General features: G+C 37.7%; 1 protein-coding gene across 1 annotated transcript in view; it reads left to right on the forward strand.

Annotated features, from left to right (window-relative positions):
- MGAT4D (MGAT4 family member D) overlaps positions 1-18,402 on the forward strand; it is a 33,355-nt gene extending 14,953 nt beyond the window's left edge. Inside the window, exons 5-15 of the mRNA XM_050320550.1 lie at positions 1,877-1,923; positions 4,431-4,544; positions 5,859-5,934; positions 8,988-9,099; positions 9,818-9,948; positions 13,060-13,167; positions 14,107-14,300; positions 15,566-15,644; positions 15,755-15,833; positions 17,724-17,836; positions 18,367-18,402. Coding sequence (XP_050176507.1) covers positions 1,877-1,923; positions 4,431-4,544; positions 5,859-5,934; positions 8,988-9,099; positions 9,818-9,948; positions 13,060-13,167; positions 14,107-14,300; positions 15,566-15,644; positions 15,755-15,833; positions 17,724-17,836; positions 18,367-18,393 — 1,080 coding nt within the window. The 3' untranslated portion in view covers positions 18,394-18,402. The remainder of the gene's footprint in view (positions 1-1,876; positions 1,924-4,430; positions 4,545-5,858; positions 5,935-8,987; positions 9,100-9,817; positions 9,949-13,059; positions 13,168-14,106; positions 14,301-15,565; positions 15,645-15,754; positions 15,834-17,723; positions 17,837-18,366) is intronic.
- Positions 18,403-20,194: the final 1,792 nt, after the last annotated feature.

The raw sequence follows: 20,194 nt of genomic DNA on the forward strand, positions 1-20,194 counted from the left end.
TTATTTATTTCTGAAAATAAGGTATTCTGCTTTCAGAATGAATTGTAAATTGTCCACAGAAAAGTTCTATAGAACTTTAAGAAAGGGAACTTAACCTGTCTAAAAAATGTTTAGATTATTTATCTTCTAGTTTAGTATCATATATCTTCCAAAGGTCATGTTGGAGCCTTCTGCATGCGTTTTGACATTTTATGTGGCAAAGAAGACTGTTCAGAGACTTGAACAGTTCCATGTTTGGGAAAGTAAACAGGGCTCAAGGTAAAATATTAGGGCTAAATGTATTTTTTTCTTATTCCAACATGTCTTGATCACATTAGAAAAAACTACAGGAAAGGAATTAGTTAGTGATAGGTTCTTGCAGGTAAATGACTGTGCAGTTATTCAGACTTCATATTTTTTCTTTGTATTTCTTTATCCTTCCATGAACAACATTAAATTCATACATGTATTCATTAGCAGTTACAGTTTGCTTTTTTTTAGTTCAGTCACCGCTTTTGCAGTTGTCATATTGTCAAACAGAACATAGTTCACTTTAGTAAGTTATGTCATGACTTCCACTTTTCTGTTTTGATCACAATGATAAGTATATAGGACAAATTTTACTGGCTGTAGTTCCCCATGAGCGTAGTTTTCAGGAGCTGAACTTATTTTATAGTTGGTATTTCCCAGTGACGAGCTTTGGCAATGATGAGCTTTGCCAAGCTGCAGTTCAGATAAACATTTTGTTACAGGGCTTCAGAGGGTTCTGTGAGTTTTTAAGTGTTAAATTCTGAATAGTGGAGAGTCCTAATGTGACACTTTAAACAAGCATCAGGTCTGATTGTAGTAATATAGTCCACATCAGCCAATTTAGGATTAAACTGTCCTTGTAGGAATTATTCTCCCCTTTATCCCTTCCCCAAAGTCACATTCTCACTGCTTCCATTTTTCAACCATGCAGTAAATTGGAGCAGCTTGATTGTGCTGATAAGAACATTTATTATGAGAGGATGGCAGGTGAATTTACACCTTCCTTTTCCCCAAAAAGTCTCAAAAGATCAAGTTAAATGTTTACATCATGGGTTGAGTCATAGTAACTTATTGACTGAAAATGAGTTGTAAGTTCTGGTGTTTTTTTTTTCTTATTGCAGCTCTTTATTTACCTCTTTACCTATTTTTTACTTACTAGAAATTTAATATATAACTGGTAACAATTATTTGTGTATTTAAAAAAAAAAATCGGAACTGCTAAGACACATATTGTGTTGCTTTGGAAATCACATCTGTAAAACTTTAGATTCTTTAATGTAGCTAGCAGATGTGTTTTGCACATCAAAACTGTTACCTCTAGGAAACAGCGGGTAACAAATAAGTATGTCCTCAAAATTTCCAGACAAAGGGCCCTAAGTTTGTTATATTAGGGAGAAACAAAATAAAAAATTTAAGTACTGCTAGCTTTAGAATATTTTGCTTAGGTGATTTTTCTCAACAGCATCAGGTGTCTTTTGTGATTTTTGGATGATTAACCTGAAGTAGCTCTTTTTATATTTCTCCTCTGACATTTCTGTGACTGTGCTTTTCTGGCATAACTGAAAGCTATAGAACAGATTTTTATGCAGAAAATGGCCTGGCCTCCTGCAAGAGCAGTGAAAAACAAAATGCAGAAACCACACCTGGAGGTGCTTCACTTTTGCATTCAAATACATTGGAAGTTCAATTGGCTTGAAAAGCCCAAACTGTCCTTTAGTAGAAATTCTATTGTAACATACCATGTTTGTTTGGAAGGAAAAGAAATAGAGAATAAAAATGAAGTGTTTGCATATAAATATTCCCTACAAAAGGTTGTTAAATTCAAAAATAGGTGACTTGAAATGAAACCCACCCTTCTTTTCTTTAGGTGAATGCGGAGTATGTTAACAGTGTTGCAGAAAGTGTTAAAACCAGGTAAGTCCTATAGAGTGTAACACCCAACAGCAAGTGAGATTTTTTTTGAAAGAAAAATTATTGAAAGAATTAGAGCATTTCAGCTGAAATAGAACTGCTAAGTAATGAGGCAAAGGTGCACTCTTGGTATGTGTGCCATAACGCACTGTGAAACACAAACTTCAGAACAGAAGAATGTATATCAGTTGATTTTCCATTTCTCATTTCATAAATATCCTTTAACTAACCAGTCAAGGTGTCAGCTTAAATCTCTGACAAGTATTTACCTGAGCCTAAGTCTTTTCTCCACAAAATTGATGATACAATTCACACACCTGAGGCTGCATATCCCCACTGACTACACAAGCCTGAAATGTATTCTGATGTCTGTCACAGAACCATAGAATTGTTTAGGCTGGAAAAGGCCTGTAAGATCGGTTGAGTTTAACCGCTAGCCCAGCACTGCCACCACTAAAATACATCCACAAGTGCCACATCTACATGTTTTCCAAGTGTCTTTTTTTCCTTATTTGACTACTTTTCTTTGGGCAGCAAATGGATTACCTTTATAATCTTACATACTATTATATGATGGGCAACATGAGATGGGTATTCTTTGCCATGCCAAATTAAAGTAAGAGCTATGAAATAGAAGCTTTATTCCCACTGCCGTTCTACTTGCTCTTATCTTCCCCCCCCCTTAAATGTTTACAGCATCTCGTGCGCGTTAAAAGCTGCAGAGCAACTTCAGAGGAACTACTAAATTAAAATGTTGGGGGAAAAAAAAAGTACACTCATTGGTAGATTTTGGTCTTTAAAAGTGCTGCTTTTTAAGAAATAGTGTAGTGTGGCTAACAGTCACAAAACAGATAAGGCTAAAGGCCCTGAAGGGCAGTGGACTGAAAGAAGCAGGAGTTGAAATCTGCGCTGTGCTGCAGTACTGGTGTTGCCACTTTCTTTGATGCACAAGCTTATTGGTGAATTGGTTACTCTGACAGAACCCGCCAGTATTTGAAGCGAAGCAAACTTTCCCCTCACTCCTTTGAAATGCCTACAAGAGAGCTCTCAATCTTTGTATTAATATTTTATTAGAATTATAGAATAATTTAGTTTGGAAGAGACTTTTAAAATCAAGTCCAGCCATTAACCCAGCACTGCCAAACCCACCATTAAACCATGTTCCCAAGTGCCACATCTACATGTCTTTTAAGTACCTCCAGGGATGGTGACTCAACCACTTCCCTGGGCAGTCTGTTTCAGTGCTTGATAACCCTTTTGATAAAGAAATTTTTCCTAAGACCCAATCTAAACCTACCCTGTTACAACTCGAGGCCATTTTTTCTTGTCCTGTTACTTGTGAAAAGAGATGGACACCCACACAAAACAAGCAACAACAGAAAAAAAAAAAAAAAATTGAACAAGATCCCTGGAGGAGTTGCCCTTTTCCTTCGCTTTTGAGGCTTTTCTGCAAGTCCTGCTGCACTCCATGGTTTCCCACACTGTATTTAGGGTGTAGGTTTCCCCCAGAAGACTCCTTGTGCTGAGCCTGTTGTTTAAGGAATAGCCATGGCTTCTTGCCTCCAGAGGGTTTATCTCAGCTGGGAATACTGCAGCAAGGACAAGGGTAAGAGGCACTTCTCCTTGGCTCTGTTGAGCACTGCTAAGGTACAATACTTACAGCAGTTTAGGCACATAGATAATTTTTATGATTTCTTCATGGCTTTTGAAAAAATTCTTGCAGTGTAAATGATTTGCCCGAGTTACACTGTAAGAGATTTTTTTATTTTCCATAATGCTTGTACTCTGATGTGCCTAATTTTTAGTGTTGTTTTTTTTCATTAATCATAGGAAATGTGAAACTGCATTCTGAAAGCTCTTTATTTCAGTGATCCTTTGTTGGGTTGGAGTCGGTTTGTTTGTTGGGGTTGATTTTGCTTGGTGTTTGTTTGTTGGGTTTTTTTCTGGAGGAGGGGGAGATTTGACTTTCAGGTTTGACTCTTAAAGTAGATTATGCATTTTTTTCAATGACTTTTTAAAGGGAAAATTTAATCCTTGGAGCAGAGACTGGATCCAGACTCCCCAGCCCAAACTCCTGCTCTGGACAGTGTAATTTTGGCTAGGATGTGCAATTATAATTGGAGCAAGGGTAAGGGAACTTGGAGCTCTCACACAAGGAGGAACAGTCATGTGTCATTCTAAATGGTGGATTTAGTTGTGAATTTCTGCTGCATTTTGGCAATCATCTCAGGATTGTTAGTAAGCATCTATGGAGGCAGGAGGGGCAGGATTTTTGAGACACACTTCTCTTCAGTGTTTTCTGAGACTTTGAGTTACTGACCTGTCTGTTCTGATGGTGGTCAGAGACCAAATGGTTGGTTCCAAATTTGCAGTCTGTGTGACTTAGCTTCTTTGCTGGAGTTGTGAATTCCACTTGTGTGGAAGCAGACCTAATTCTGGGGAGCTGCTGTCTATTGTTGCACTCAGAGGTCTTTTGGAGGAATGGGGTCTCACAAAAATTCTTCTCACAGCTTCCCCAGAGAAATCCAGTCTGGAGTCCTAGAGGTTATTTCTCCTCCTGCTTCTTACTATCCAGATCTTTCCAACCTGAAAAAAACACTTGGGGATTCTGAGGACAGAGTAAGGTAAGATGGCTATATAAAACCTAAGAACTTTTTCTTAGAATAAAAAATGAATAATTCTGCAAAAGTCAACTTGGTTGAGCTGATAATGCTTTTATGCTTCAAAGCTAGTGGATCTCAACTGTAACTTTAAAAAAAAAAAAGTTACACAAGGAGATCTTGAGAAAAGCTATGCTGCACATCAGCTTCAGGGTGAAAGCCAAGGCTTCTCCTTTGGGTCTTGACTCCGGGCATCCCACGGGTTTTAAACCACATGGATAATGCCAAAAGGCAGTAGGCTATATGATCTGAGCATAAAGGAAACAAAATAGGAAAATCTTTAATGTGACACATAAGGGAGAGGCTCTGTGAACACTCAAAGGAAACCCCTGTGGCCCCTTAGCTAACTACTGACAACTACTGTGGGTTTAATTAGTGGCCTAACTTTTGGTGATCATACACGTTTTATCTACTGTTAATGCATCCTAACTGGTGATTTCATTCACTCACATGCCCCAAATTCACCGAGGCAGAGATTATTAAAAAAAAAAAAAAAAGAAAAAAAATGATTGGAGGAAAGTTATTTTCTTTCAATCATCAATAAATAATTTAGCAGAAGCTTTTTTTTTTTTTTTTTTTTTTTCTCCCAACAAAGAAGCAGAGACCTGCAGTACTGAGAGTTTAGGCTAGAGGAAATCAGCAAGTGCATGTATGCTTGTGTTTTGGCTTTATAGATAAACCTTATGTGTTTCAGAGCATAAACAAGTTTACATACTTAAGTTTCAGATATGATTAAAATTAGATACACTTTTATGTTAATTAAATACGGATAAATTACTCTCTAATCTTTCAGCATTTATTGTCAAACATCAACTTCATCCTCTGGTAAAATGAGAGACTGTCCAAAGTCTCTATTTATATTTAAACCTGAAAATTAAGTTTATCAACCTGCTTTTGTGCCGTTCATAGGTAAAAGCACTTTGTTTTTCATTTTAGAATAATCCATATGTGTTTACTGTTCATAATATAACGAGTAGAATCCTTTAAGGCAATTGACATGAATAAATTTGTTATACATTTTGTTTCAGGCTCCATTGATAGAGATCAAAATTTTTTTGCTTAGTTAATGTTAACATTTATAGGAAAGTCAAATTATTTATAAATGCTTACACTGATTGTAGAGGAATGTTTTTGCACTTAACTATGGGTTAGAATACTCAAACTTACAATTTCACTGTAGAGAAAAAATACCACAGAGCACTAGAAATGCTTTTATTATAGAAATAGCTCTTGCAACCCTCCCAAAAAAACTTATCAGAATTTGCTGCTTATGTTTAGGTGGAGAACTAAACAGAATTTGGATTATAGCTTTTTAATGCTATATGCCCAACCTAAGGGAACATTGTATTTACAGGTATGTCTATATTATCATTAAATAGCTGCAATACATCTGTACTGTGTAGTAGCTTTGGCAATTTTAATTTGTTTCAAAAGCCTCAATAAAATCAGAAGTCTGTTGTTATTTTCTGTGTGTTTTACCTGTGACTCTTTACAAGCATCTGCGTATTTCTGTGTTTATGTTCATCTTGTGGCCAGGTACTATTTGATTAAATCCATCTGTACCTTCTTGTCATTTGTGAGGTTGAATAGCAAGGTAAATGAAGCATGAAGCCCTTATTTGATTAGGTTAAGAAAGTCAGAGTTTAATATCTCTTTACTTAGTGCAGCAAGGCAAAATTGTGGTGGTAGGTCCAGGTTGTAGCCCAGATCCCAACAAACCAGAATCCCTCAGGTAGGGAAACACACTAGTATAGTGATACTGGAATTACTGGTTAATTACTGGTTAAACTAGAAGTTGGTACAGATCCTAATTTCTGCATTCAGGCTTAGCTTTAGCTATCATTCTAAATTTTGCTAAATTTGCACTCCATAAAGATCATGATCACTACTAGAGAGTCCAAAATTTATCAGAGCTGTTCAATAATGGAACAGATCCATAGAATTTTCGCATAGCTCATTAATGTCAAGAAAGCTCAGAAGAGCATTTCGCTTGGTTCTTAGTTTTCCTGGATCTTCTCCTGCTCCAGACACTAGACTCTAGGTCAAACCTGTTATTTGGCAGAGCTCCTAAAAGGAGCTTCTCAGTCTCTACATAGTCATTTTCAGTGTCTCAAAAATATAACAAGACCTTAATGTAACTTAGAAAGGAAGACACTTTCCTCTCTGATACCTACTTTGAATGCTTTGACTTTTTTTGTTACTACTTCATTTATACTTCTCTTAGCATAAGAAAAACAAATTTATTGTCTATCATCTTGAAAATTTTCATAGCCTTGCTATAGTGCCTGTATCTCTTTTCACCCAAAATTACTGATGAGTGAAAGGAAATTAGCTGCCATCGTGTGTTTTGCTGACCTTCCCATGGCAATGGGGCAAATGGACTAGACCGTTCATATCCTAAGCCTCCTGCTCCAGCTGTGTGCAACCACTCCATAACCTCCTTTGGTAGATAAGAGCGTATGAAAAACAAGTGGCTATAAGCTGAAGGCAGAAAAATTCAAATTAGAATTTGGATACAAAGTATTAAACGTTCAGGATAATTACGATTATCACGTACTGAAAAAGAACTGGCACTGGAATATCTAAGCAGTGGCACGTGTTCTCCAAGATGTGCTTTAGTTGAAGACAAATTCCAGGGCTCAGTACAGGGTTATATAAACAACTTGGTGGCCTGTGCTATGCAGAATATGAAACTACATTCTCTAATACTCACTACCAGCTTCAGGAAAGCCCATGCTTCAGGAAAGCCTGACTTATCACTTTGCAAAACTACCTTCAGTTCATAACCACATTCACAGACTCTGTATTTTTATTTTTTACTGCTCTCGTACGCTTTCTTATGGTGTTTCTTGATATGGTGATCTCCCTAGGTTTTTGAGCTACTCCTCTCTGGTATTGATCCTTTTTTGGTGCCCCTCAATTTCTCTTTAAGGATTCTCTAACCTTACTCTTTCTCCTTTTACATCCCGCTCCTCTAAGTTCATTTAATTTTATGCAAGATTTCTTGTAAGTTGATGTTTGGGGTTTTTGTTGTTGTTCTCTTCTGCATAGCTGTCAACTCAACTCAGTCCCCGCATCTCAGAATCCATTAAGAAGCATTCATCTTGATCAGTTTGTCTCTGTCTATCTGGGTTTTTTTGTACTTTACCATCAGCAAAAGCTGACAAGGTCAAATCTTGTCTTTCTGACCTCATTCTGCTTCCTCCTGGCTTCACTGACAACACATTTCTTCCCAGCCAGTCCTTCACTTGTAGTGATAGCTAAATTCAGCTAAAAGCTGTGGGGCTGCTCTCTCAAGCTCTTGATGATGACTCTGTGCTGAGTCAGTTGAAGACATAAACCAGCAGGAAACTGTGCCTTTTTTTTTTTTTACCCTCATAGCATTCATTTTCTAGCTATTTATCTTTCGGAAGCAGATTCTAGCACCACGAGACGTGTAAGGGCCAGTGAAGTACAGCAGTTAGGTCAAATTACTGTATGATTACACTACACCCCAACAATATTCTCCTGAAGACTCAGCCTCCTCTTCCTGTGTTTTGACACCCATACTGAATTCAAACTGTGAATTACTTGCTCCTTAACTATTTCTCAAATACCTTTATTTCCTTTGTGTCATTGCCTCCAACGTCCTTGTTTGGATTCATTATCCTCAAGCTTTTTAGTATCAGGAACAGCTTCTGGTTTTTAGGTGCCCTGTTCTTCTCTGAAAGCCAGGCAATAATGCAGCCAAGGCCTTTCCCATTTCCTTCATGGATGTCATCTCCTTTTCCAAATACCCTTTAGCTGGCTCCACTGCTGCATTCTCTGTCAGCCTTTACAACACTTCAGAAGCTCTATGTATTCCTGTCCTTCAGTGTGAGTCACGCAGCACATCCCTTCTTTCATTACCAGCATTCCCTGGGACAGCTTGCTTTCTACTGGCATCTCAGTAGTCATCCACAGTTCTTCTCAGTCACCTTTCATGAATGACAAAGTCTGCCCAGGCTGCCAGAGCCCTTAATCATCTGCATAAGACTCTTTTCAAACAGTTAGCTGGTGTTGCCTATCAGTGCTTATACAACTTCAGTACAAACTGTTTATTGTTGTCTTCCTTAACTTCTTATCTTTTTGCTTAATATTTTCTTTTAAGTGAGATCTCTTTAAGGTAGGGAGTCCTCCTTTCTCAGAAAAGGGACAAGCACCCAGGGTGTTATGGTCACTCCTGTAGACAAATATTTAATGAATGATACTAAAACATATATATATGTAGAGGTTAAATAGCAATCCACTGTAGTTTGGCAAAGTTTCAGTACACACAGTACAGCAGTCCACACCTGAATGTGGCAACATAAGTACCCCATCTGCAAACAATAAAATCACTGCTTGCCTTCTCTTTTTCTCTGTTGCCATTCTTTTTTTTTCCCTCAGCTCGAAGATGATATTATAGCCAAACCTGATTATATTGCAAGTATAAAAAGCTTTGCTGCTCAACAGTCCCAAGACTGGATGATTCTTGAGTTTTCACAGCTTGGGTTTATTGGTAAGTACTAAGATCTCAGCAGGGTCAACTGGATTTGGAGCTGTGTAGGTCAAAAAGGTCTCACTCAGAATTACATTTCAAAGAATGGAAGGACTTATGTATCAAAACTTCCTTGGTTCTTTGAGGAAGGTCCCACTGGAAGTCTTTTACTTTTTGTGCTCTTTAAAATCGTCCTTTCCATACAGTCTCCTCAGCATAGGATCCAAAGTTGGGTTCCCATAAGAAGGCAATTGTTCCATCCCAGGGCACTGTGTGCCCCTTTAATGTGCATTCTTCAAGAATCAAGCAATGTTTTTTTCATATCTGTCTTAATTTGAAGATCTTTGGTATAATATTGCCACTGAAATGGCATGTCTGGTATTTTTAGGAATTATTAAGACTCTGTTTGCATCTGACACTCTGCTACAGGTGACTGGCAAGTTTGTGTTTGGAAATAGGATATAATTACACACATTATTAGTCAACTGGTTGACTGTGTAAGAATATCTCTAGGCATGGGATGGACATCTTTGCAAAATCTCAAAGAGCTGGAGGATCAAGAGCTCTCCAAAGCTGGACACTATGTGAAATTTTCACTAAATATCAGAATTACGTTCAGGTGTTTAAGGCTGGTGATGCTTAAATATTTATTTAAATAAGTTACATTTAAATATAAAGCTGGTGATTTTTGCATAGCAATAAAAATATCTGAACATGCAACTTTTTGTCTTGCTTTCAGGAAAATTGCTTAAATCAGAAGACTTGCCACTCATAGTGGAATTTTTTCTCATGTTTTATAAAGATAAGCCCATAGACTGGCTTATAGACCACCTGCTCTGGGTTAAAGTGTGCAATCCAGAAAAGGATGCAGTAAGTATGTCTATGAGTTTATGAACATAAGTAATATTTCAAACAGGAAAGGCAAAGTAATTTAATTTCAATAAGCAGAATATAAATCTCTCAAATCTGATATACTTTGGAATTCGTGGGGAAAACTGCTGTGGATCTGCACAGAGTGGCACAGTGTTTGAGCACATTTGGCCATATCGGGAGGTCTGACTCTCAGAAATTCACATTTTCACACCAGAATTGTCTTGCTGCCTCTATCAGCTCAGAACATGGAAAGCACAAGCTCACATCTGCCTGCAGCTGGTCACGTAGGCAACCCTGCAGCATGGAAGAAAAATATTAATATGTAAACCTATGGGTTTCTGGTAACCTTCTGCTGACCTTCTAATATGAAAGTCCATAAAGCATACAATGTTACTGCCACAGTTGTTCTGAAATTTACCTATCGATTCCTTTCTTTCAGGAAGCAGAATTTAAGTGTTTTGCTTTAAATATTTTGCTACCTGGGAATAAAATTGACTGTTTTCCTGAAAAAAAAAAAAAGGCAGGAAAACATGTAGATTGAAGGAACTAAATGATGCTTTTTTTACTGAAAATGAAAGAAATAGTTATGTTGTGCCATTTCTAGCACTATGGGTAAGCCCAATAATAGTTGGGGCTAGTTTTTGGTGCTGGTCACTACTCATAGTCTTCTTACATAACAGGCTGTGCCATGTAGGACTGACCAAGGAATTTCTGCTCCTTCTTGGTTTTTAAGGTTCAGGAGTTTTAATGAGTGCAGCCAGTCCCTACTGCAGGCACTTGCATGTGTTACGTCGTGTTGATAAGGAAGCAAGAAGAGACAGATAGGAGTTATGCAGAGCAGGAGATTAAGGGGAGCAGAACACTGAGGGCTCATGTCCAGCCTCTCACCCACCAGCACCCCCAAGTCCTCAGCAGGGCTGCTCTTGATCTGTTCATCCCCCAGCCTGTTTCGATATCAGGGGTTGCCCTGACCCATGTGCAGCACCCATGAGATTCCTGGTGGCCCACTTGTCCAGCTTGTCCAGGTTTTCAGCCTGGACTGACCTACTAACATATCAAGGTTCAGCTACATCTACTCACCGAGTTGGAAAAGACAGTTTGTGGTGATCAGAACCATCAGACCTCTGCGGGGTTCAGAAACTTCATGTTTACCTCCTGTGAATCATCATCCACCTCTGGGGTCCCCAGCACAAAAAAAGCCATGGATCTGTTAGAGCAGATGTAGAGGAGGCCACAAAAATGATCAGGGTGCTGGAGCACCTCTCCTGTGAAGACAGGCTGAGAGAGTCAGGGCTGTTCTGCCTGAAGAAGAGAAGGCTCCAGGGGAGACCTTACAGCATCTTCCAGTACCTAAAGGGGGATTCTAAGAAAAAGGGAGAAGTGTTTTTAGCAGGGCCTGTTGTGACAGGACAAGGGGCAACAGTCTTAAACTGAAAGAAGATGTGTTTAGGTGGGATATAAGGAAAACATTTCTTATGGTGAAGGTGATGAGTCACTGGCTCAGATTGCCCAGAGAAGCAGTGGATGCCAGATCTAATGTTCCTGACCAGGCTGGAGGGGGCTCTGAGCAACCTGGTCTGGTGGAAGGTGTCCTTGCCCACGTCAGGGGGGTCAGAACCAGATGGTTTTTAACTGTCCCTTTGAACCCAAACCATTCTGTGGTTGTGTGATCACATGCAGTGGTGTGTGTCTATCACATGCAGTGGGGACTAACAGCCTGCAAGGGTGGAAGTCCTGATTCAAGGAGGAACCTTATCTCAGCTTCTGCAGAAATGACCGCACCAGCCCTATGCTGATTATTCTCAGCTGTCACTCTTTTAGTAGTGCTGCTATAGCATAAAAGGAGACATGGTAGAGACTACATTATTATAAGGGATGAACTGCAAACCCTGTCTGTAGAAAGATTGCAGATTTATTTTCTTATAATGATTTTTTTCTCTAGCAAAAGTATAGCGTGCTTTTCAAAGAAGGAGCTGCCAATAAACCAATTTGCATGTGCTGTGTTTTTACATTGTTTTGCTGAACATCTGCTGGACAAACATAAAAATACTTAGTTATTGCTTTCCAGGGGGTTTTGAATTTTTACTTAGTACTTCTGTGGAAATCATAAATCCCCCATAAGTTTTGATATTTAAGCCAGCTGAGTGAAGACTTTATCACTTTTAGCTTTAGAAGGCATTGATATAGTTTATGTAACTTTTTTTTTTTTTAATAGAACTGAAAGCACTTAATTGAAGAGGTAAACACATTATCCTCTCAAATTTTAAGGTGTGAGACCTGGGATACAGAGAAGTTAAATGATCTTCCAAATTCATACAGTAATTCTGTGGCAGAAATGAGAATAGAAACCAGGGAGTCTCATTTTAGCTCTTTGCTGTGTTCCACACTATTATGCTTTGTGGTCTCATTAATTATTGTGGCATGTTTGCTTCATTGCATCAAACTATGATGCTCTACAGATACTTAAAAAAAATTGCATTTAAAGAAGTAATTTGCTATCCTTCAAAAATCAAGAAACTCAGAAATTAGTTCCAATTACAGTTATTTGTAATATGTGTATTGTATTGTCACAAGGTATATGTATTGTCACAAGTGTAGTAAACTGGAGAATTGTGTTTGAAATACAGCATTTAAGGGCTTTATCTAATTATATGATAAAAGATCCATGACTTATAGTATATTCTAAGCCTCTCAAACATAGCAGAAAGAGCCAAAATGATAAAGATTGAAGTATAATCAGAATATATCTCAAGAAGGTCAGTTTTGATCAAAATAGTTTAATTACAGTGATATGCTAAGAGTTGAAATAAAATTTGCCAGAAACAGTTAAAAAAATTAATTGGTTTCAGATTTGAGGTCCATTTTTGTCACTCTGAGATGTGATCCATGGTACACAGTGCAGAAATCCCTGAATAACTGGTGATTGAGCCTTCAAATCCACATAACACCCTAAGTGGAATTATGAGTTTTGGTCTAAAACCAGTGTATTTGATGTAAAGTGATGGTTAATTTAAATATTGAATAAAAACCCTGGACCTATACCCTCAACTACAAGGTGAAATTGCCTTATGGAACGTGGTTTGTCTCTCCCTTTTACTTTCTTTCCAGACTCACTGTGAACAGGAAAAATCAAAGTTGCGTATCCGTGCTAAACCATCTCTCTTTCAGCATATGGGAATTTATTCATCATTGGCTGGGAAGATACAGAATCTGAAAGTAAGAGTAACAAATTAATGCCATGTTTCTAAATTACATGCTTGTGTTCTGACTTTGTTTCTCAAATCAGTTTCAAGAGTCACATATTTGGCACTGGAAGGCATATCCATATTCAGTTATGTTGTTTTACAGATTTGGTGGAAAATAGTGATCTGGCATCTAAGCTGCAGCTGGGGCACACTGCTTTTGCACAAACAGTTTTGAATCTCTAATCTGAACAATGGCACCAGTCACAGCAGCATTTAATGGCATGTAGGAACCCTCTTCCCAACACAAGGTTACACGTGCTCCGCTCCACGCAACACACAGACAGCTGCGATGATTTGTTTTGGCTGAGCAGTTCACATTCCCAATATGAGGGATATTAAGAAGGTGTACTGGTAGGACAGGGGTGTCCCTAATGTGATGGCCATAGATTTCTAGGGAGAATTCGGAGGGCAAACCCCATATCTGATAAGGACAAGAACAATGGTACACCAGACTTCAGGAGTCTCCTGATGGTGCCACTTAGACTGGTCACAAGATCATTTGAATTTCTCTATTTGATCAGACTAGAGATTCATGTAACCTTTAGCAGAGACCAATGTCACATGTTCTGGCAGTAGACAACTAGGAGATAGCCTACTGTGGAGAAGTTTATTTTTAAATGTTAGTAACTAAGGAGTAATCAGTACAGCTCTGTCTACAAACTGTAATGTTGAGTCCCAGTGACTGCACTGAAATATTGACCACGACCCCCATTCCCTGTCCCCCTGCACCCCAAGGGGCAAGGAGATAGAAAAAATCAAGAGTAGAACATTAAAAACCATTAAAAACATATTGTATAATATTTTGACACTGAGTTAATTATTTTCTGGAATACCTTCCTATAGTTATACCAGATATCAGTGCACTTTTTTTCATTGTGTGAGTGAAATTAAATTTCTTTATATCCAACAGGATAAAGATTTTGGAAAAAATGTGCTGCATAAAGCCCATAAGAATCCACTTGCGAAAGTGGATACAAGCCTAAAAATATACCAGCAATATACCCTGGAAAAAGTTTACGAAGGACAAGACTGTTTTTGGGCTTCAGCTCCAGTGGCAGGTGACTACATCAAGTTCACCTTTTTAAAGCCACTTAAAGTTGAAAAGTAAGTATTACATGATACGGAATACGGAAACCTACATATATCCAGTTTGGAAATTATTGAGTCTGTTCAAAATCAGTGTTCAACTGTTTGCCTTGTTACCAACAAAAATTCATTATTTGCTACTTATCTATCTGCTCTTCTTCTTGAACTCCCCTCCTGAAATACATTTCTTCCTTGGTAACTGGGGAGCTTCTTAATTTTTTTTCTTTTTATTTCTTCAGGTAAATATTTTTCACTCTCTCATGGTAGTTCTCAGAGGATTTTGTGTTTCACTAATGAATTTCAACAGTAGAGTTAGTGAAAGCTTTATTTGTGTAGTTGCCAACAGAAAGGCTGTTTGTATGATGTCAGGTCTGTATCTCCACCTAGTGAGCTGCACTAAATGACAGTTGTTATAATAAACACTGGTGTTCTGTGATCAGTGGTTAATTAACTGGTTTATGCTTTAGGAAACTCGGGTAGCCTGTATTTTTACATTTTCCTGTTACTGGGAAGCTGTCCTGGATGAAACCAACTCACACATGGCATTGTCTAATGGCTCATCCCAGCCCCATCACACTGCTAACCTGTGAAAATGTGTTGTTAATCCTATAATATTTGGTGGTCTTAGGCCTTGAATGTTTGCTACCAGAGGAGAGAGGTTGATGCTTTAAATTTTCTTAGTTCTTCTTGGATCTAAAACCCTAAGAAATCTTGTGCCAGAAATTTAAAACCAAACAAGGGTTTTTATTTTTAAATCTTTTAGGTATTTTCACTTGGATTTTTGTTTTGTCAGTGCTCTTGCTCATTGGCTAATTGGAAATTATTTAGAAGCACCTGAATTGATCAGTATTGATAAAAAAGGGGGATTCTCCTGGCATGCAGCGTATTGTTTGGTAGAAACAGGAGGTTTTGCTGCCATTTGCCTTCCAGAAACTCATCTCACTTCGGACTTAAAATGATAGGAACAGATGAGAGGGCTGATCTTCCTTGGCCATTTAAAACCTGGGAAGTTAATTTTTTGGAGCTTGAGCACTGAAAAGGGGAAACATTTGCATTCATGCTTCCTGAGAAAGATGGTTTAAATGTTTGTTCTATTAAAATAAAAGCCTCTACTATAGTTTGGTCACACATCTTAAAGTTCCAATGCATATTTCTGTTCTCAATAGCCCACAGCTATTTAAAGAAAAAGTATCTGAAACATTCCTTCAAAACTGGAAAGAATTACTTCCCTCGAACTTTTCTAAAATATGAAATGCCTGGAAATAATATACTTTTATCATCAGGTACTTATTCAGAAGTGGAAACATGGAGCACCCTGGTGACAAACTGTTTAACACTACTGTGGAAGTTTTGCCAGCTGATGTAAGTCTCTTGTTTCCAACTGTATTTCATTTTAAGGATGATGTTCAGCATAAAATGTCATACCCTAGACAACATTTCTGAAAGTTTTATTGTTTGGTGGTTTTTTACAGGAAATGCAAAGAGAAGAACTGGTTGATACTGGAAATAAATTTAACTACCCAGCAACCAATGATGGATATTTAAAAATAGGTAATTTTTTTATTGTCACTTCAAAACCAGAAATTCTGTTCTTACATAAAAAGTGTTTCTGCTTGGGAGCATTTCATTAACTCTTTAATAAATTCAACATTCCAAGATGAATTAATAAGGAAAATAAACCCTTTGCACTGTTTTGTAATGTAGCGTATGATGTTTGACCAATGACTATCCTATTTTGGTTTAAATAAGAACCCTACGAGCAGCAGCAAAAGCCAAGACATCTAATAAGAAGAAAATAAAATAATTACAGTCCCTGCAAGATCTTAATAGGATGGATTGGATTTGTGTGGCAAGGTTTTGGTAGCAGGGGGGCTACAGTGGTGGCTTCTGTGAGAAGGAGAAGGCTCCAGGATGAACCATCCACTGGCCAAGGCCAAGTCCATCAGCGATAGAAGTAGTGCTTCTGGGGTAACATATTTAAGATTGGGAAAAAAACCCTGAGTGACAGGAATTGGAGCTGGGGAGAGGAGTCAGAATACATGAGGCAAATAACTCTGGAGACACCAAGACTGATGAAGAAGGATGGGAAGGATGCCATGCTGACTCCCCTGAGGAGGATGGAGGAGCAGAGACAACACAGGATGAACTGACCACAACCCCCACTCCCTGTCCCCCTGCACCCTAGGGGGCAGGGAGGTAAAGAAAATCAAGAGTAAAGTTTACCCCAAGGGGGCAGGCCTGGGGGAAGGTGTTTTCAAAATTTGGTTTTATTTCTCATTACTCTGCTCTGATATGATTGGTAATAAATCAATTTTTTCCCCAAGTCAAGTCTGTTTTGCCCATGACAGTGGTTTCTGAGTGATCTCTCCCTGTCCTTATTTCAACCCACAAGCTTTTAGTTGTGTTTTCTTTCCCCTACCCAGCTGAGGAGGGAAATGATACAGTGGCTTGGGGGGCACCCCTTGTCCAGCCAGGATCAACCCACCCTACAGGATGATAGATTCTGGTTTGGCTTTTGCAGCCAAAGATGAAGACAAAGATCATGATTATGACAGCATTAACTTGTGCTCTAACCTGAAATAAAGCACGATACCCCTTTTTGCCCCCACCCCTGCTTTCTCTTCTTCCTTTCTCAGGGTGGTGAGCAGCTTCTCTTAAACAAACTGCAGACTCTCCACATGCTTGCCAAGGCCTGGTTTCTACTGTTACCTAAACTAAAACACCACTACGTGAACAAAAATGGTCTGCTGGGAGATCTGATTTGCTTGCCACTTCTGTGCCTTCTACTACTTAATTACTCCTTTCTCCCAGTGAACCACTGTTCATCTCTCCTACACTTTGTATGCTTTGGCTTTTCTCTCACCTGCTCATGGCTGCTTTGCTCTAATTAGAGATGCAAACTGAGATGCTGTCAGCTCACAGTTGCACACGCAAGTTTATAGGAATGAATATCATATATGGGATGAGTGTTTTTTATTTATCTGCAGGGATTTCATGCCAGTTTAACAAGGTAGGTTAAAAAGCACTAAACTATTGAAGAAATGTGTCACCATTGGTCCATGATTCCCAACACATCTTTTTACAGATAGTAATGCTTCTCAGAAAAACTGTTCTAGATGATATAAAATGACCATGTGTGCCACATGTATATGGTTACCACTAGCATATGCAAATTTATTTAACATTTGTAGCTATAGGTTATTCTCTTGTATTCTTCTCCAGATCCTAGTTGGTGTAACTGAAGGAATGAATCCTTCTTCTTGTTTAAAGCTTTATTTTTCATTGTTATTGTTTGACCTTTTCCAAAAGATTCTTTTCCTAAATGTTTTATTTAATAATATGTGGATTTAATTGATAGCTTGTAATTTAGAGCTTTTGCTTGGAAATATATTTCATTCTAATGTATGTTTGCATGGATCTTGTTCTGGTTTTTTTATTTAGGAGCTTTTGAAAATGGAATTGCAGAAGGCAGTATCAATCAGTCCATAGGAAGAATACAGGCTATTCGTTTATCGATCAGTTCTGATTCCCCTGTCTGGGCAATACTTAGTGAGGTAAGCATGTTAATAAAAGCACTTTTATTATTCGTTGTTAAATGAGTTTTGGTTGTTCCAATCCTATAGTATTGAAAATCATGAATTCTGTTTAATTTTGAATGTAATTTTGTGTGGGGAAACTCACACAATTATAATTAATTATATTAATTATTCAGGGGAGGAGTTAAATTTATGTCACAGAAAGTGCTGGAAATGCTCAAATGGGATGATTCTCCAGTTTTGCAAGTGTAGTCGCTAGGATTTGGGTCTTGATTAAAAAAACTTTTTTTCAGTCACCATCTTGTGTATTAATTATATTATGTCAATATATTATATCATTTTTAGATGAACATGTGATTTTTTAATTCTTCAAGTTTTTCCCAAGTGTTTCCCAAGTGAGCCAATAAGTAGAAAATACTCAGCAGAAGTCACTGAAGAGAATTACTACAGCCTTAAACTCTAGCCTTAGCTGGAAAAAGGGAAAACCTAATGTCTTAGGCAATGTTTCTGCAGATTTTAGAAAATAATAAGATTTTGGTTTTTTCCAGGTACATATCAAGACATCTGAAAACTGAAAAAAAAACCCATTTTGATGTGTCGCTTGTAAAACAAGGCTGACAGCAACAGAAAAAAGAACTGGGTAAAAAGAGCAATTCCAAACACATGTAATTCTTAATACTGTCTATTAGGAAAGAGTTGAGATAACTCTTTTGTCTTTATAGACAAAGGTATAAAGAACCCAATTATGTTTGTGATTTCTATAAAATGTTGTTGAGTAAGGTGTCTTTTATAAAAATCTCAGCTTGGCAACGTTTAATATATATATTCTTATAAACAATTGATAAGGCATTGCAGGCTGTCTCAGGGACTAAAGCATAAACCTATAACAAATTTCATCAGAAGTAAAAATATGGACATTTTTGAAAAACGTTAGGACCACAGTGGATTCCACTCCACTAAAAACACTGATCGGTTTTGTAGAGAAAGGAGAACTGAAGGAAAAGCTGTCAATATTCATTGCAAGTATTTAAATAAGTCCATGGGAGCTATTTAACATTATGAAAATGGATCTCAAACTTAAGTGTGTTTCAGCCTTAATGTAGTGTAAGTTATTTTTTAAATGGGAAGTGCCTCCAAGTTACCATTTGAATAATTTTAAACTTAAACAGATATTGTTTGGAAGGTTGTAAAACATTTCAGTGAATTGTGTATTGAACTAACTACAGGAAATAATCAGGGTACTATGTGTAATTATATTTTTGTAGAAAGAAAATCTATTTCAATAAAATTTTGGATCCTATTGTTTGATAATCAGCGTGTAGTCATATTTAAATCCTGGTCATAAGTTAAAATTCGACATAAATTTGAAAATGAAAAGCAAACCACAGTAATCTCATTTGAAACATTTCTGGGAAATTACAATCCAGCTCAGGCATCTACCTGTAAACAGGCAGAATTCTGGAATCACATCCTTAGCACTTGAAGGAAGACAGTGCCCTCATTCCCCTGCACAGGCATTGCATCCTAACAGCAGGAAATAAAATGCAGTGTACAGCTCTGTGTCAATTTGTATTGAATGGGTTACATTAATATAGAATTGTATTCTTAGTGCAAGAGCGTTTTTCATTTAGAATGAGTTGAAATTAGTTGTCTTAAATTAAGAGTTCAGAAGGGGTTTGTTTTTTTCTTAAAGGCCACCTCTCAAAATGTCTTGATAACATTACTTGCAGGTTTGGGGTTTTTTTAACATTATTTATTTAGAGTATTATTTACAGGACTGTTTATATACTGTGGTGCTATATGTATGTGCGTGTAGACATATATACATACATATGTGTGCATGTATTTCTGGGACCAAATATTGCAGCTTTCATTATGTTGAGAGTTTAATGCCAGTTAAGAATCAATGCAATGATCCAGCATCCTTAGAGATACACCAAGGGACACCTTCATCCATCAGCACTTGCAGTGAAAACATAAAATCTTATTTTGCCATTGCTTTCACTGCAACAGACTCATAAGCTGGGAGTAGGGTCTGCATTCAGGGTGCCTTACACTCACTTGTTACAGGGCAGTTGTCACCGTGAGGAGGAAGGTTTAGGGCGATTATTAAATCAGTGAAAACGTGGAAAATACTAAGGTAATAGAATTTGCTATCAAAACCACTTATTTTCACAGTGAAATGAGATTTCACTCTAACTCATGAAGCGTAACTTCAAAAAGCTCATCAGAATACCTGAAATTATATTAGGAAGTGATTGGACTTTTAAAAAAACATTGTTTAAAATGTAGTTTTTCATCCTGTGCTGCCTGCTTTGTGCTTCATTCATTGTTCTGGTTTTACACCTTTTACATAAGTGATTGATAAGAGGTTTC

The sequence above is a fragment of the Myiozetetes cayanensis genome, unplaced genomic scaffold (assembly GCF_022539395.1).
Source record: "Myiozetetes cayanensis isolate MyiCay16 unplaced genomic scaffold, myiCay2020 scf24, whole genome shotgun sequence".
NCBI lineage: Eukaryota > Metazoa > Chordata > Aves > Passeriformes > Tyrannidae > Myiozetetes > Myiozetetes cayanensis.